Source organism: Phaseolus vulgaris, chromosome 2, assembly GCF_051622355.1.
Source record: "Phaseolus vulgaris cultivar YP4 chromosome 2, ASM5162235v1, whole genome shotgun sequence".
Lineage (NCBI taxonomy): Eukaryota > Viridiplantae > Streptophyta > Magnoliopsida > Fabales > Fabaceae > Phaseolus > Phaseolus vulgaris.
In genome coordinates, this window is record NC_143499.1 from 39,614,486 (window position 1) to 39,634,256 (window position 19,771).

The following is a 19,771-nucleotide window of genomic DNA, read 5'->3' on the forward strand; positions in this document are numbered from 1 at the left end:
ATGATTTTCAATGAAAAAGCAATCCATGCTTGGTGGTGGGCCACGTACGCATGTCTTACGGTCAAACCCCGTACAAACTCATACTTTTTACTACTTTATTTGTGTCACTACGTGAGAAGACACCAACCTCTTACACGTGTCCACCTCAAGTGCTCCGGCGTCTTTCTCCCCTCACTTCGCCGCCATCTTTAATTCACTGCCCCAAACCTTCCTTCCCTCTCACTCCTCCTCTTCTGCGTATTTCTCCCTCCACAATATTTATACTTTTCAAATTTATAATTATATATTACTTTTTATTTCTTTTTACTTATCTTCTGAAGTTTAAATATAAAAACTAACAAAATACAATATTTTTCTTCATCTTAACGCCCATTATCATTTCTATTTTATCTCTTTCACTTTACTTCCATATAAATACACCACTATAAATTAGTTAAAATTATGTGAAAAATAATTATATAATTGACAAAAAATTAATATTATTTCGAACTTTAAAAAGCACAAATACATAAAGACAAAAAATAAAAAAATGATAATTAAAAAGGAAAGGAGGAACATTATTATGGTTGTTCTGTGTTTTTTTTTATACAATCATCTAATATTAAAAAATGCTGTATAATAATCTTATTTGGTTAGAATAAGATTGATTACGTGTTGCCTTACGAGCATAATACTATTCCTTGCCTTGAGTGAGTAGGTATGGTTCAGTGGTTTGTTTATATAATAAGATTAATAGATGCTAATATTAGGAAGAAAACAGAAATGCAGACTAACATAGCAATAATAGAAACTTTAAACAATAAATAATTGGAAGAGGATAAGGACTTTTTATTTACTAACTTCCTAACGCATAGAAAGCCTCAAAGAAGAAAGTCAACTATGAATACTATTAAAAGCATAGAAAAATGTTACATGTATCAACACAATCCATAGTTGCAATTGTCTAGCCAGCCCAGATAAATCAATGCGAGGAATAATGAATCCTTTGATTAATTCACTTTTGTTTGAGACGATTGTTTCATTGTGTGAATACATTAACAACTATAGGAACTCATTCACACCTAACATGTTTGGGATTTCAAATCTCAACAAGTTGCTGCTGACATAGCTTTCTATCTCATCCTCAGTGCTGCTACTTCCATTGACATGCGTCGAGTTCGAATTCAACGGCGTGGGGCTTGATGAAGGCGTTGACATAACTGAAGCGAAGCCGAAGTTCTGATTGCTGTTATGGGAATGGTTATAGGTTGAGGATTCAGACATTGGAGGGTCCATAAGATTTGCGTCATAATCAGAGCCATGGTAGTTATAGCTTGGTAATTGAGCAACATAACTTGTATCAATTCCGTTGCATTGCAAATCACTCGGTTGAGAATGTTGTTGGAAGCAAGAGTCATGGAAAACAGAAGGGTACGGGTTCATATTGCATTCAACCAACTCTTCTTCAGCAAAAGGCCATGACAATGAAGAACAAGGAGGATTCATTGTATTGTCTAGTGTTTTACATGGTTCTTGAGCAAAGTCCTGAGTTTGTACCAGGTGTGGGATTTGGTTAATTTGGGGATCACAATTTTGTGCGCACATGTTGAGGTTTTCACGTTGCTGAGAAGAAAAGGGCGATGAAGCAAGCTTCAAGAGTTCAGGGTTCACCATTGCCTGTGTACCAAACAGTCTTTGGATGTTCATCTGTGTTGGACCATAAAGGGATGAACTTAGGATGGAAGAGAGGTCCAAAAGATCAAGCCTTGGCCTATGTGTCACGGGGTCAATTCCCATCCTTAGAAGCCTTTTTCTAATGTGTGTATTCCAGTAATTCTTGATTTCATTGTCTGTTCTTCCAGGCAAACGAGAAGCAATAGCTGACCACCTACACATTCCAAATATACCAAGTTAGAAAAACCCTTATTTTAACGAAAGATAATATTTGACTCATGCTGTTCAGTGTGTATTATAAATTGACAAAAGCAACATATTAAACAAGAGACTCACTTGTTACCAAGAATGCTATGTAGTTGTATTATGGTCTCTTCCTCTTCAAAAGTGAATCGACCACGCTTTATATCTGGTCGGAGATAGTTTGTCCATCGGAGTCTACAACTCTTTCCACACCTTTGCAACCCTACTCAGCAAGAAAAAAAGCAAAAGCCATTTATTTTATAGCTCAAGTATACAACAAAAGGCAAAAACGTACTTTATTTTATGACATACCAGCATTCTTTGGGAGTACTCTCCAATTGCCGTAGCCATGTTTCTGAATGTAATCAACAAGTTTCTGGTCTTCTTCTGTTGTCCAGGGTCCTTTCTTGAGGCCATTTTTGTCACAACAAGGTGATCTACCCATTAGCTTTCTTTGTTTTGATGAGGAAGGGAGGGAGAAGTTCTGGAGAGGTGAGAAAATAGAGAAAGAGAGAGGTTGGAGTTAATTGTGATGTTTTGTACGAGACTCAAAGAACGTACTTGGTGTTGTATAAATAGCAATTAAGGAGAAGAAGGTAAGAAAAAGGAGAAGTCAATTGGATTTGGTGCCGGCCTCTGTTATCTCTTCCGCTACGTGTCTCCTTCTCATATGGTTTAATCAATTTTCTTTACGTGGTTTCTGTTTACATCTATCTTGCATTGCAAATCAAATCTTTACTGAAAAAAAATAACATCTTAACTTTTTCATCTCACGTTGAAATTTAATCCTTGTTTTCATATGTTTGCTTCCAACTGGTACATTTCACAAATACTTGTAACATTATCCAGGAGTCAAACCAACCATCGTTTTCTGGAAAGTACTGACCCCTTGCTTTCTAGATTCGTATTAGCTGTAAATCAACACATCACTAGCCACGTAACCCCGAAAACACATGTCTTTCTTTCGGATTCCATGTTGTAGAGGAAATCTTCTTATTTACTTCTCATTATTCTTAATTATAATTCAAAAAATCATTGCTAAATCTATAATTAGATGTATGTAATTAGCTTCATTTTAAAACTATAACTTGCTCATTAATGTTGTAGTGAACTTAGTCTCTTATAAACAACGTCTTGTGTTTCATTTATGAAATGGAAAAAAAAAATGAACAAATATAGATCCAAAATACCTATATAAAAATTTAAGAAATAGAGTTTTAAAAAATTATTTTGTTTTTATTTTTTACTACAAAACATCCTATTAAATGTGACAGTTTTAATATTATAGTGTTGATAAACGGTCACTTATACGCTATAACACAATTTTTTTTTTATCACCACGCTATAACACAATAATTGTAAAATTGTATTTTTTTTACGAAAAATTATGATGTTTATAATTGCTAATTTGTTAAATTAGGAATGGTAAAATGAGTTTGTCCTCAGTCTTCATCATTTAAGATGAGATGGGTTGACTTTTTGAACTCGTCGAATTGGTCTGATCCACCTAACTCGTTAATCTGGCGGATCAGATGAAACAAGGCAGTCTGACCTATTAGTTCACTTTTTTTTCTTTTTTATACTTTTAAAGAGTGATCTCGTCCATTGGAATAAAATTGGTGGTGGTCAATGTTTTATATAAAATTTTATTTACATTAATTTCTTTATACATCATTTGATTCATTTAAGTATTATTGATATTTACTTTACTTTGTTAGGTATTAAACCTTCATTCATTAAAATATTAAAATTTGATTTAATTTTATTATTTTTTCTTATATTTTAATTTATTATTTTTTCTTATATTTTAATTTATTATTTTTTCTTATATTTTAATTTATTATTTTTTCTTATATTTTAATTATCCAAAAAGTGATATCAATGATTATAAACAAGTAGATAAATATAAAACATAAAAAAAGAAAAAAAAATTTAAAAAATATTGAAAAGTGACAGGTCAGCCTGTCAATTCGCCCTATGACGGAGCGAGTTACTATTTTCAGCCTACACAATCTTAACAAACCAGCCCACCCCACTCCGCTTTTGATAAGCCAATAGCAAATCAGGCTAAAACAGATCGCATTGACTCATTTTGTTATCCCTAATGAAGTGTTGTACTAATATTAAAAGTTATAACATTTTGAAGAAACATTCTCTTATTTCTCAAATATAGTTTTTTTCGAAACTCGCTTTCTCATTTCTCCAAACTCACACCAGGTTGTGTTTTGATAGATGAATGAATTTGTGAGAATTTTATTAAGTAGATTTAGAGTGATTTAAAATAAAAGTATGAAGAAAGTGAGGTTCTTTTAGGGATATGCTCAAGTGAATTAGTGAGAAAATTTGTTAAATTTTTTTGAATAATATGATGGTTGTGAGAATTTTTTTTAATTTTTAAAAATGTGTGAATTTAACTTTACAAATTTATCCATATTTTTTAAAATATTTAAATAATAAAATATGAGATAAAATAATGAATATGAGACAAAATAACAAAATATGAAATATTTTTGTATAAATTTGATTTAATTAAAATTTTGTAAATAATTTCCAGTATTTTTGAACAATTATTTTCAGAAGAAATACGAGTAACGTGATTTTTTTTTTACAAAATTAGTTTACCCTTATATTTTAAAAAAAATTAATTTATTTCTTTACATATTTATTTTTTAAAATTAATAATACTGTTAATATAAAAATTTATGTTTTATATAAATAAATATATTTATTTTTATTGTATTAAAATTCATATTTATTATTATTAATTATTTTATTAATAATATTATTAAATATTTTATACAAATAAAATTAATATTATTAATAATATTCATAATTAATAAATTTATTTAATTATTATTATTATTTTAATTTATATTTATTATCATTATTTTAAAAAATTATTTTAGTTAATATTATTATTTATAATTTTATTATTATTTTATAAATAAGTTTTAAATATTATTGTTTCAACATTTATATCATTAATGCTAATAATATTTTTTAGTATTATAGATATTTAAATATATTTATATTATTATTATTATTATTATTATTATTATTTTATTATTATAAATTTATATACATAATCAATTATATAAAATATATAATCGATTATATATGTAGTTAAATAACATAATAATTTATAATATAATTATTTTTTGTTTTTATGAATATATATAATATTTTTATTTTATTAAAATATATAATATTTTTATTTTTATTAAAAATATATTTAATATTTTCTTTTATAATATAATTAATATGTTGTTGAATTTTATTTTTAATAATTTTAATAATTTTTATTATATATGATTGTTAATCAAACATTTAAATAAAATTTAATAATAAAAATCATAAATAAGTTGTAAATAAAAAAATTATAGAAGTTTAGGTGAAGTGTTTTTTTTTTCTTTCTATATAAGTGATGAATTTTATTAATGACACCAATGCACTTTCGATCTCTTTTTTTCACTTTCCTTAAAAAGCAAACACACAATATCCTTTCACATATATCGTTCTAAACTTTAAAGCCAACACACATTTATTTTTATTCATATGTTTTTTCTTTCACACAAATATGGTCTACCATCTTATTTGAGTCTTCTTTGTCCATCGGTTTTAGTCTCCAATTTGACTCTCACTTTTTAATAAGAAAACTCACAATTTCGCCTTCTTCGTCGGTATTAATAAGAAAATCTACACAATTTTTTTTTCAATTTTACACTTTTAACTATTTTATGGTGTTTATAATTTTATCTATTAAGTAACTATTTTTTAAATTCAAATAACCACTTACAATAAAAAAAAACCTCATATATAAAAAACAAATCACCTACAGTAAAATCATAAATTTATAAACAAACATGTAAAAATATAAAAAAAATGATAAAACATCACAACAAAAATCATCAAATAGAAATCAATTTTTAGAGAAAAATAATAATTAGTTACAATAGTAATTAAATTAGAGACCATTTTAGAAAGTAAAAAAAAAATTAATTTATAAATTAGTTTCTATATTGTGAAATATTTTTTAAATTGGTATCTATTTAACTATCAAAGTTTTAACTACCACTTATTTAGATTCTAAATTTGGTAGTAAAAACCTTAATTGCTAATTAAATATCAATCTAGAAACCATTTAATAATAAGAGAAACTAATCTTGAAACCAAAATTTTTTATTATTATTATTTTGTTTTTTTTTTATATTTTCACTTTTTAGGATATTTGTTGTTATATTTTGAGGTTATAAATGTTAATTGGTGATTAATAACAAAAAAAATAAATTCAAATTTTATGACAGTTGAAAACCACGTATTACTTTCCAAAATTTATTAAAATAATAATTATTAAAAATGACAAATACATTGCTATTTATATTAAGTAATTTTTAATTAAAAAAATTACAACAATTTTAATTGACATTGTTTACAAGTATAAAACGCCACTTTATACTGTATATTATACAAATATATTTTTTAGTTATAGAATTCATATTTTAGGTTGTGTTTTCTAATTTTTAAATAAAATATAGATAGATGGAAACATTTATACTAAAGGTCAAATCACCAAAAAGACAGTTGGTTTTGAAACACATTTCAATTAAAAAATATGTTGAATTTGAAGTTTTATTTTAAAGCACAAGAAGAGAAATCCTATAATCTTACTATAATGTAATTTAATTTATAGTGATAATTTTATGGCCTCAACGCTGAGATAGTTATCACTCTCCTGCACCTCCAAGCTCAAAGCCTATTCGTTACTAATCAGAGTCGTTGGTTCAAACAGAAGCATTGTTTTGGTTCAGAAATGCATGGCAACGTGAATCCATGAGTCCAATGGAAATGCTCCAAGTCCACGTTCAAATCCAGATGTTGCATTTATTAAATTGGGTTCCATAGTCAGTTGTAAAATATGAGTTTTTCTCTCTTTTACACATTATTTATTAAATATTACAATTATACAAAAAAAGTAAAAGAAAATTATGTTGTATAAAATAAAGTGGGTTAAAACATGTTTTTCTTGTCCAATTTGGTCATTGAATAGTAGTGATGATATTAATGATTTTTTGAAGAGAATAATGTGTGGTGTCGATCACCGCCATTGATAAGAGATGTGAGTGTGTTTGAGGCGTAGTCAAAGTTGGGTTGTGTTTGTGTTTGACTGTGAAAGTTAAATAACACGTTTTAATTTATTTTTCTCAATTTCAGTCTGAACTGGAACAGAAGGATGTCCGGTCAGAAAAGGAAGTGCATCCAACAAGCCTGGCCTTTTTAAATTTTTCAACCATAAAGCAATCATTTAAGAACTCATCATTTTGTTTCCTTATGCCATTCTTAATATTTTATAACAAAAAATTATTTTCATAAACTCTGTACAAAATGTAAAAATATATTTTAAAAATCAATCACGCGCGTAACTCATTGCACATCTTCCTACCCTGTTTATTTTCATATCTGAATATATTTGAACCAACATTCAAAGCACGTTTTATTCTTTTTAGGGTACACCTGGCCAGTGGTAGGCTATTCTATGGCATGAATCTCAATAGAATCAATCAAGTTTAATCCTGAATTTGTTTTTATTTATATTTTGGTTGAAATAATTTTAAATAATTTTTATGTCTAAAATTTGAATATAAGTTTTTAAACTTTAAATAAACATATTTATTATATTTATCAATAATTGAATTTTTGTCTGATATTTAATTAAATTTTATTTCTTCATACACTAAAAAAATTATTAAATATAAATTATTTTTAAGATAAAAATAATTAATTATTATATTAATTAAATTAGATTATATGTTAAAAGACTAAAAAAAGTGTTATGTAGTGACTATTTTTTATATAATATTATTTATAAACATTGTTATTTACGTGTATGATGATTTTATATACTATCACAAATTTGATCACCATAAAATATAATATAGTAATAATTTAAGTATTATTTTTACTTTATTATTTAACTCTTTTAAATATATGTTTATATCGGTTAGTATTTAAAATTGTTTATATATTTTATATCTATAATTTAATTAATATAAAATATATTTTATCTTCTGTAAAATATATTAGTGATCAAGATGATAGAAAACCTATATAAATTATATTTTTTTAGTATTGAGGGTTTTATTTTCTCTCAAAGCATACTATCCATTTCAATCATTAATACAATAATAAAAAAGGGAAATGCCTAACATCAGATTAAACTTTTGACCAATTCTCAAAGATGTGAAAAAATGTGAACATAAAAAATTACTCTACATTCATATTTGTCTTCCCTATATACTTAACTCTAACCCTAGTCTTTGGTCTGCTTTCCTTTTTTATGTTGTGTCAATTCATGTCCAAAATACAATACAATGTAAACTTATAGTTTAAACAACTTTATTTACTTAAAATAATTGTGACACTTTGAAAAAAAATATATCTTTTAACCTACTGTTAACCTATAACATAAAACTTTTTCTTCCAATTTCAATGTGAACTTCACAGATATTCTTCCACACTAGGAATTATATATTATAGAATTACCTAAACCTTTTTAAAATATAATATACGTAACTTTGTAAGAGATGAATATTTTTAGTATTGTTAATGGATATGAATTAGCAATGTTCGAATTTAGGGGGACACCTAATTTTGTTTGCGTGGTGCAGTGAAATAGCTGAAAACTGAGACGTGTTGTCAAACAATAAGGGGCGCTCACTTCTCCAGTCCCAACAGTGAGACAAGACAACGTCACACATTATCGTCTGATTTTGGAAACTGCCACGTGACCAAATCTAACTTCTTAATGCATACGGAACAGGGAAAATCAAATTCAAAAGTGTTGTGTGTTCTCAGAGTCTCGTGATGCTTATCAAAATCTTAATAATTCTACTAAATACTAAATTATTGTTTTATAATTAATTGGTCACGTCTATTTTTGTGATTTGTCTTGTGACTATTGCGCTGAAGCTGGCGTCTATGACCTCAATTTATTTGAAAAACCAATCACTTTAAAGAAGAAATGTCTGTTTCGTTATGTTTTTAAAATTAAAACATCACTGTAATGGTCAAGTGCCTTCCTTTTAGATATTGATGTTCTTATTTCTATCATACTTTTATTTCATACTGGAATTCCAAAAGATGACTATAATGTAATTGTTTTTTATATAAAAAAAAATATAGATCACTCAAAGTGATCTAATTCTTATATAAAAAATAAAAAGTAAATAAGATAGTGTTTTACATTCGAGGCTATTTCAAGCTATTCTAACAAAACCTATCAACACTTTATATTTGTTTAGATTAGAAAGTGAAATTGAGAGAGTGAATTATTACGAAGTGGACTTTAAGCCTAACTCAACCTCATAAAACCGGCTCATGAAATTGAGGTTTGCACCCACTTATATACAATGAAAAGTTCTAATCTCTAGTCGATGTGGGATCTCCAACATGAATTTCAGATGATTTGAAGGGAAAATGTAAAAAAAAAGTTATGGTGTTTAAATTAAGGTAAATACATTGGAAAGTGTATGAAAAATTTATGAAAGTTTGTGAGTGATGTGGTGGTGTAATTGAAATTGTATTTTTTTAATTGATAAAAATGTAACTTTACACATTTTCCTTATATTTAAAAATTGTTAAAAAAAATAATTTGATTATTATTTGTGAATTATATCTGTTTTAAATTAAAATATTATTTTCGGTAATTGACACATTATTTCCAATATGTTGGAGTTAACTTAGGAAAAATATAAATTATGTAAAATAAATTGAACTATATTTATGATTTTCATAAACTTTATTTAGAACAAAGTTGTAGTTGTGGATTATTTATATTTGAATTATAGTTGTATGCAATTAAAAGATTACTTTTAGTACTGTGTTGGAGCAGATTATTTCTGATATTGTGTTGGAGTTATAATTTGATAAAGGAAAAAATATTTATGAAATAAATATTAATGCAGTAAATTTTAATTTATTAAAGCAAAATTCATGGATAAAGTCTATGCATAACAAATATTAAACATACAGTATAATTGTATATATAGAGGAAACATGAAATAAATAATAATAATAATAATAATGTTATGGAAAATCATATGAATGATACATTGAAATATGTATCATTCAAAAGAGTCATGAAAATCCTTAATTTGTTTTTCCATCTCCTTAATACGGTCACGAACCCTATCGAAACGTGTATCGATGTTGTTGAAACGTCTGCTAATGTTGAGGTTCATAGTCTAAATGGGATTCCTGCAACGCTTGGAATCCACTCAAATATTGCAATGACATTGTAGGGTTATCCTGCATTGGGACCTGAGGCACAGTGCCATCAACATGTTCCTCTGGAATGGCTAGGTCTACATCATCTCTGTCATCCTCCTGGTCATCCCTTCCATGTTGCCACACACCATGTACCAGATGGACATTTTACTTTTTCGTTGATTTTTTTCCAAAAAAGTAGCACCATCCTAGATTCATTCATGATTTCCAGGGATAAATTGATTTCACGTGTTGTCATAAACCGTGAGATCAACGTAGCATATGGAAGAGACATGTTGTTGTTCCGACATTTGACCATGTGTTGCAACATGTAATATGGTCAGTTAATAAAAATATTATTTTTTATTGCTCGTAGCATGAAAATATTTGTGTTGCAACTGAGAATAGTTATTGTGTCGAGGACACAAAAATGTGAACAAACATCTAGTGAAGTAGTTGGTCATTCACTGACAAAACACCAACATTCCTGAGATTATGAGCCTTCATCCCTAGCCTTAACATGCCTATTAATGTCATAGTTTAGGTGTTCATGAGGGGTTGCACTATTCAATTGAAGTCCCTTATAATTCAATTTAACCAACGAAAACCAATATGGAGGTTGTGTAATAATCCTCTTGTGGTTGACCTCTAAATAGAGGATATCATCAAATATAATCCTAAGATTTGCATAAAGAACTTTGATCATAACGTCAATGCATGAATATCTCAGCATTAAAAATTGTTTCAGTCCTGGACGTTCCCTAGCCTTAACATGCCTATTAATGTCATAGTTTAGGTGTTCATGAGGGGTTGCACTATTCAATTGAAGTCCCTTATAATTCAATTTAACCAACGAAAACCAATATGGAGGTTGTGTAATAATCCTCTTGTGGTTGACCTCTAAATAGAGGATATCATCAAATATAATCCTGAGATTTGCATAAAGAACTTTGATCATAACATCAATGCATGAATACCTCAGCATTAAAAATTGTTTCAGTCCTGAACGTTCCAAATGATTTTGGAACTCAAACCTTACTTCTTCAAAGAACCCAAAATGCATGACCTTAGGGGGGGCACAATTAATCTGTGAGCAAAGCCCGTCCCAAACTCCAGCATTTGGTCTTGGTTAGAAAAATGCCAAGAATGATTAAGAACATCCTCTATACTGGGATTAGGTGCATTGGGAACTAAATCATTAGTAGGGGTTTTTTCCTTACCCTATTAACTATTCCGTTGTCTCTTTGTAGATGAAGACGACATATCCACAAAACTTAGATAATATTCATAATTACACTCAGTGAACATTTGCATAAAATTTTATTATAACAACCAAAACAAGCATATCACATAAAATAGATAAAACATATTTAAATAAAAATGTGCATAGAATTCGTGTCATAAATAAGATTACATGATCCAAAAAGAACAATACACATGCATAATTTTATATTTTGACAACCCAAAGCTGAAAATAATAGCTCTTCAACTAGTCCAGCCCTAAAACTTATGTATATTCTTGTTTAGTTATTGAAGCCAACTAAAAATGTATCATATAATGTTGTTGCTAATTCCATACTTAAGATGATACTTGGACAACTATATTGAATGAATTTTTTATTTCACATAATTCTTGCTAAATTATTATCATCCTGAAAATTTATTTATTTTATTTTTTATTTAAAAGAAAAATAAAGATTTAGGAAACATAATTGTTCTGTAAGTTGATGGAAACTGTTTGGACTTACAAGTTTGGGAAGAATTTTGTATAAAAGAAAAAATTAAGGTAAAGTGAATAATATATTTAGAACTCTCCAAATTTATTTTTGATAAGAACAAATTACCTTATAAAGTATATTTGACGTTGTAATATTTTGTTGAGAAAAACTTACTTAAAACGTTTTTTTAAACTTTTTTTTAACATACAGTAATCACTCGTGTTAACTGAATCGATTATGTGAAGTTGTAAACTGAATTGATTGTGTAAACTTTTCATTCATTACTTTGTATTAAATAAAACGCAAAAGGGCAAATTCGAAAATTCAGGTTTTAGTAGGGTGTAGGTTCAAATTTTTGGGTGCGAAGTAAAAGCATTTCTTTAAAAGGAATAAGTCAAGGTCCAATAATCAATTGGAAAATAAAGTCAGATTTCAATTAGGTTGGACCCAATCTAATAATGGAAACAGCAGAACGTTTGCTATTTATATATCCCCGTATTACTAAGTACAGTTCCTTTCCTTTTTATTTTTTACTATAAAAAATACCCTTTGCTATAAAAATATACAATATCCTATTTTTGCACCCATCTTTTTAATTTTCTAAAAACTGTTTTTGCATTTCTCTTCTCATCCTTGAACCATATTTTTGAACTCTCATCTCTATTATTCTTTAAACTCCTTGTAGTTATATCTCTATTTTTTTTTCTAATCAAAATGATAAAGTTTCATCATAATCAAACAAACATTAATGTGAATTTAAACTCGTGTTCTTTTATGGAACATTTGAAACCAGTAATTTTTTTTTCAATTCTTCAAACATTTTTCTTAAACCTTTTAAAACAGTGTAGGAGATTACTATGTACGTTAATGTATATTTCTTAAGTCTTCCAAGTTTCGTATTAAGTAAGAGAGACAAATCTCAATTTATATATTAATACCCAGCCTTAGTTTTGAAGATAGCTACAATGCAGTGAATTTGTACATGTAAAGGTTTGGGCTAATTCTTTAAATTAGTTTGTTTGCTTGGAATTTTTTTATCCATAAAAAAATGTATTTTAAAATTTAAAATCACTTTATTTATAAATGCTTATATTTTGCAGAGTTCACAAAATTTTTAGAATTTTGATATTTGATTATCCAACTTTATTTTTAATGATCTTATATTATGTTATTTTTAATTTATCCAAAAAAATTAGTCATTTTATAATATAAATAACTTGTAAATTAAGCAACTCTCGTACATATACACCCTCAATTATTTTGTATCTTATTATTTTCTTAAGTACTTTTTTTGCTTACAAAAAGGATTGCCACTTTTTTCTTTTTTCACTTTTTGTGTACTCTTTTAATTTCCTTTCCCACTAAGTGAACGCTTATTCCTTTTTGTTTTATCAACTGAATTGGATAAAACTCTGTTATAAGCAACATGATTAAGTTTCATGTTGCAACAAGAAAATAATAAACCTTTGCACATATTTTTTTATTACGTATTTTACTTTCTTATTTTTCAAAGAATCTAATTAAATTGGTTAAGCAATATATGAGTAATTGTCCTAGCATCCCTGCTTATTTTTTTTATAAATAAAATAAAATTTACTTAAATTTTTTGCTATCAATCTAATTCTTCCTGAGACTTTTTTTCCCTTCATGTTGTAGTATTGGATTAAAAAGGGCATTTGTATATATTTGGCATTTAAATTTTCAACATTTAGTAATTTTGTTCAATATAATATATTATCTAATTGCCAAAAAGCTGCTAACGTTTTTCTATGATAATATTAAAGCTTACAACTAAATATTATTAATATTTTACATAAATAAATAAGTAGTATTATTATTAATGTTGGATTATATAAATTATAAAACATATTAATAGCATTTTTTAATTTTAGAAGGTTGAATGATTGAATATGTAACTAAATTTTTATAAAGATGCAAATGTCACGTTTAGAAAACTTTAGAAGCTAAAGTAAAATTAAGCCCAATTATTACTTAAAATATAATATAACTCTAAGTCGTGTAATTAAGTAATAATAATAATAATAATATATGTAATGTTTATGAAGAGTAATAGCAAAATGAATAAAGTTTTAACTCTTATTCGATAAATCAGACCAATAATGTTAATATATAAGATAAATAAATCTGATATAGTATAAATCTTGTAAATTTCTTTTTTAGGAACGGATTTGTCAAGGAGACTTTTAAAAATTGAATTTGAATTCTAAGTATGGTAAGACTTTTAAATACACAGAAAAATAAAATAATATTAATATTAATATATATAATAAATTTGAATTAATGAATAATATTTTTAATAAGGTGGAAAATGGTAGAGAAGTCAACCCATAACGTGTAATAGACACTACTAGTTGCGTTGCTTCAAAATGGAGCCCACCATGTTTTCTGCGCTCTTGGGTTCACGTTTTTTCACTCTTCCACTCATTACACTACCCAAACCAACCAAACAAAACAAACAAACAAACGGTTAAAGGAAAAAGAAAACCCAAAACGCGTGGACGTCAAACGCTTTTCGTGACCATAATTCATAATTCTCCTCACATCCGCGTCTGCAACACTTTTCACATTTTCAAAACCAGACCCAGAAAATAAGAGAAGACGGAGTAAACGACGGCGTTTAGAACCTTTACCTCTGTCATCTCTCAACTCAAAGTCAATCCTCTTGCTTCTCCAGTTCATCTCTTGCGCGATTACCGTTTCTGGAACCGGAGAGGACGAGAGCATGGCCGTAGCTGATCCCAAGCCTCACTCCGAACCTAAGGTCTGGAATTTCTTCAAGCTTCCCTTTCGCCATTCCACCTCTGCCACAACTACGACGTCGTCTTCTGCTAACCTTCACCTCCACCACCACCATCACCACCACAATCATAACAATCTTCCACTCGAGGGCTCCACTTCCAACACCTCCAGTTCCGTTTCCTCCGTTGCCAGATCGCTTCTCCCAACACGACGCCGTCTCAAGCTCGATCCATCCAATAAGCTTTACTTCCCTTGTATAAATTCGTCTTCCCCTTCAATTTTTTTATATCGTCATTCTTCGTTATGTGTCTCTGCTTGCATGCAATAATTGCTTTCATCGTGATCTAATTTGGATATTTTGTTTTAATTTCTATTTACCGTTTCTAATTGCGGTTTCTTAAAGGTGTTTTAAGGCTTTAATTGGACTCTGCCATAAATGGAAGTCTTTGGTTCGGGTGAAAATCGTTGCCCGTACTTCCAACTTCGCGTGAAAGATTACGTTTATTTATTCGTTGCTTGTAGTTTTTAATGATGTGCTTTCCTTTCTTGGCATTTATTTGTGGCTTGTGAGGTAACAGTGCTAGTAATCACAGTCCATTTCTTTCCGAAATTGAAAGCGAGCTGGAGATGTAATTTGGGTAGGCCTTGTTTGGATAAATTTTTATGTGGACACGTAAGAAGACGATGAAATTAAAAATGTAAATGAATCGAGTTTCTTTCTTGAGAAATCAAATTGTGTACTTCGATTTTGGGATTTGAAAGTAGTTAACTGATATAGCTTTTTATAAAAGTTTATGTACATAAATTGGTTTTAGCTCAGAGGCAAAGTTGGAAGTTCAATTCGTTTTACTTATTTTTTTGCCCTCTTATAAGCACTGATTTTTCAAACATGACTATAGTAACAAAGGTAATTATTCAACATTGATAGTTGTTGCTGTTGATGGTTTTTGAGTATGCTTACCATCTCTGTTTAAGTGCATAGTGGTAGTCTAGGGATGGAAACTGTAAATGTATAGTTTATTGCTTAGGAGGAAAGTCCAAGAAAAGATTGACATTAGTTCCAGGGCTAGTTTTGTTGATTTCAGTGTTGAAGATACTTATGATAGAAACGAAAGTACTGTTTTTTCCTAATTTCGATTTTTGTTCCTTTATAGTTGTTAAGTCATTTTCTTTCAAATTGCTTTGACCACGATAGGATAGACAGATAAGTGTTCATCTTGAATTCATAAGTCTTTCAAACTAAATGGTTTTGGAATGAATGCTAGAGATGGATTATTTTCTGAAGATTAATTACTTCTTAGTTTTGTGCTGCTATGCTTTTTGTATTTTCTCTGTATTAAGTATTTCATTTTGAATGGTAGCAACAATATCTTAATTTTGCATGCTGTGAGTTACGAAGTGTTTTTACCATGCTACCAAACAGTTTCCTCTCTTGAAAAGTTTCTTTTGCATGTAGATATCAAATATAACAACGTTAAATTTGCTAGGCTTTGATACCAATCAGAAATTACATGTAGTGGAGAGTGTCACTGGTGTGACAATCATAAAGTTTGAATGTAATTGGTCAAATTATGGAGATACAGGAGAAAATAAGATGTAAATTCTCTTTGCCTCTCTTGGCTTCTCACGTGACTGCGCTTTTGGGTGCAGAAATACACACACAGACTTGTCTTTGCTTTCGTGGCTTTTAATTTTATTTTTTATAACCTTTTTATTGTAATATTCAATATGATTGGTCGATTTACTTATTCTTATGTTACATAACTTGTTTCTTATTTCCTTACTATCTTGTGCAGATGAACCGGGCAAACAGGTTAGGAGTGCCATCAGGATTAAAAACACCAGTAAATCTCATGTAGCTTTTAAGGTATGGGGAAGCATGTTCAGCTTTTTTTTTTAATTTTTTTATTTCTGTTTTTATAATTTTTATTTTCTTCGTTTGCAATTTCTGACTTTTAGTTATTTGAGGTAGTTCCATAATGTCTTGAACTTAAACTATCTATTATTGCTGTTACTACGTTACAGTTTTGCCGGAGAATAAGTCTTTAACTTATTGATTTCACCTATTAATCTATTAGTAATAGAACTAGACTATCTATTCTAACAAAAGTTCTTTGTTTTCCATTTAAAATATGCATGTTTAGTTTCAAACAACTGCTCCCAAAAGCTGTTTCATGCGTCCTCCCGGAGCTATTCTTGCACCTGGTGAGAGTATCATAGCAACAGGTAAATAATATTTTATTTCTGTCTATGTCCCTTCTTATAACAAAAGATCATTGTAAATACAAGGTCTGGTTATCCCACTAATTTGTGTTTTTGTTATTTAGTGTTCAAGTTTGTAGAGCAACCAGAAAATAATGAAAAGCCTGAAAAAACAGGACTGAAATTTAAAATCATGAGCTTGAAGGTGAAAGGATCAATTGATTACGTCCCTGAACTGGTTAGTTAATTTTGTTTTGACTGAAAACTTACTATTGCCATGAATAAGATAAAATGTTGTTGCTATTGATTTTAGTTTCATTACTTTACTACTGTTGTCTTTCCTGCCTACTTGTTTCAGTTGGTCACTCTTCCACCAATCTTGCAACTGTATTTTAGATTACCTATCACACTGATTATATGCATAGTATTTATTTTACGGCAATAAATTGTTTGTTCCTTAGGTTTAGTTATATATAAGTGGAAAAGGACAAGGTTGTCAAACTCTCAAGTTTACTCTTCAACTCTTACAAGCATACGATCCTAGGTAGATGAAATGAGTTAGCTCACTATGAAACTATTTTTTGAGTAAACTCAGGTAAATTCTTTAAACTCACATAATCTTTGGAGTCAAGAAGGAATTAACTTTCAAATCAATGTAATTTTCCCCCTTTAATGACCCTATCGGCATAACATTTTATTTGGACTCAAAGTATTTGAAGAAATTTGAAATGTTTTCACTTTAAGAACTTCTTTTTTATGAATTTATATGTGATTACGCCATTTAGGTAAGTTTAATTTTATTTAAGACTAATATACTATCATACTTTATTATTGTGGTTTGCTACTGTTCTTTATTATGAAGTTGAAATGTTGGTTGCTGTTGTGCTAAGGTATTATGTTATGCATATATGCCATTAATAGATTTTTAATATTGTTTTTTATATTAGGTAAACTTTTACGAGTTTACCCATCAAATCTACAAGTCTGAGTATAAGGGATTTGGGAACCTTGAAAAAGGATGTATTTTCTTGGTTTTGTTAATTATTCTATGCATATAAATTTTGTCCTTTTAACCATTAAAACTTTATAGCCTTTAGTATATTCATGTGCATGGTATTATAAGCTCTGGCGGTTTTTGTATTATGATTAATAATAAGAAGGCTCACTTCCCATTCATCCCTCTTTCTCTCTCTCTCTCTCTCTCTCTCTCTCTCTCTCTCATACACACACGTCATAAAATTCTGCACAATCAAAATTTTAGTTCTTCTGTTGTATGTATGTGCTCATTTCATTTCAGTCACTCTAGCGTCTCCAAATCTCTGCTTGATCTGAAGATATCTTCTACACTGCGAACACACTTACCTGTTTCTAAAATAATATTATTTTTTCTCTCCCTGGAATCAGTTTGATGAGCAGAAGGACCAAGTAGCAGTGGAGCAGATTTTGCGAGTTGTTTTTCTAGATCCAGAGCGTCCTTCTCCTGTGAGTACTGAATTTATTTTCTTCACTTTTCATTTTTTGTATAATTGAGCCAATGTTAGTAATCATCTCCCTTTTTTTTCTTCACTTTTTTTTATATATCCATTGTTTTACTGTGGATGAGACATTGAGTATCAACTATTGATGCTGTATTTATCAGATGTCTCATGTAATATATTAACTAATTGCATGCTAACAAGGGTCTATCTTTCTCTCGTTAAGGCTTTGGAAAAACTGAACCGACAACTAGCGGATGCTGATGCTGCCCTTGAGGCACGTAAAAAGCCTGTGGAAGATGCAGGTCCAAAAATTATCGGGGAAGGGCTCGTCATAGACGAATGGGTATGTTTACTTAGCTTTTGATTAGAAGTTTTCCTTTGGTTTTGTTACTTTTGACAAATGCTTCATCTGTTAATAACATATGATTATGTTTTCAGAAAGAGAGGAGAGAAAGATACCTCGCAAAGCAGCAGGGTGAAGTGGTTGTAGATTCTGTATAGGGCGTTGGTCTGGAATACCTATAGGAAATGATATTGCCGCCAAGGGAAATGTTATATTAAGAGAAACAATTACTAAAATTACAGCTTCGCTTTCTTAGAAAATTTTCAGATGAATGGCAAGTGTACTTTGGTGAAACCTATGCGTGCGTGTGTGATCTGATCATTATGTAGATAAATGTCATTTTGTTTTTAGGCTCTTTTTTTTCGTGGGAATAATTTTGATGGATTGATGTGAAATAGTTTTGTTCAATTTAAAATGTGATCAATGGTATGCTCTTCGTCTGTGTGGCTGAGATTCTCGAAACGAAGATAGTAAGATATCGATTCGGTTAAAAAAATTTCTTTCATGATACATATTTGTAGGGGAATCGTGGAATCGTGACATGTATCGAATTCAAATTGTGATTTGCTTATTTAGTAGTTCTGTTACACATGATTTATGGTGACACGTACATTTCACAGTGTCATCATGCATGGGAATGAAAAATGTCTAAAAACAAATAATAAAAAAACAGTCACACGTCTTTAATAGAATTATTTGCCTAGGGCAAGAAAGATGAAAATAATGAAGAGGTGGAGAAGAAGCACAATAGGTTGAGTAAAAGAAATGTAGTGAAAGCACAAGCACAGTGGAGAAGAGAAAAGAAGCTCCTAGTAGAAGAAAATAAAATTAGTAAAGAAAAAGAACAAAAGAAACTTACCGAAGTTGGAGAAGATAGGTTTGCAGAAAGTTATACTATTAGGTTTTCAAATGAATACTAGCTTTCACACTTTTTAGATATTTTTTATTGTATTTTCTTACTTTTAATAGATGTAGTACGATATGCTTAAATATTATTTTAATATTTATCTCAATTTTTTTATATATATAGTACCGTATGTTTTAATATTTAAATATTTATATTACTTTATAAATACTTCTAAGTTTTATTTTCTTACTTTTGAAATAAGTAT

At 28.8% G+C, this 19,771-nt stretch overlaps 2 protein-coding genes across 2 annotated transcripts; one reads left to right on the forward strand and one right to left on the reverse strand.

Moving 5' to 3' along the window:
* Positions 1 to 804: 804 nt before the first annotated feature.
* LOC137811964 (transcription factor MYB102) lies at positions 805 to 2,448 on the reverse strand. Its single transcript, XM_068613827.2, has 3 exons — positions 2,209 to 2,448; positions 1,990 to 2,119; positions 805 to 1,867 (listed from the first exon to the last, which is right to left on the reverse strand). Exons 1-3 carry the CDS (start codon positions 2,339 to 2,341, stop codon positions 1,042 to 1,044), a joined length of 1,089 nt encoding a protein of 362 aa, XP_068469928.2. The 5' UTR covers positions 2,342 to 2,448; the 3' UTR covers positions 805 to 1,041.
* An 11,844-nt stretch (positions 2,449 to 14,292) lies between these two features.
* Positions 14,293 to 19,088, forward strand: LOC137811965 (vesicle-associated protein 4-2). The gene is made up of 7 exons (XM_068613828.1): positions 14,293 to 14,890; positions 16,433 to 16,503; positions 16,781 to 16,862; positions 16,964 to 17,076; positions 18,243 to 18,320; positions 18,540 to 18,659; positions 18,755 to 19,088. Exons 1-7 carry the CDS (start codon positions 14,620 to 14,622, stop codon positions 18,815 to 18,817), a joined length of 798 nt encoding a protein of 265 aa, XP_068469929.1. The 5' UTR covers positions 14,293 to 14,619; the 3' UTR covers positions 18,818 to 19,088.
* The last annotated feature ends 683 nt before the right edge of the window (positions 19,089 to 19,771 follow it).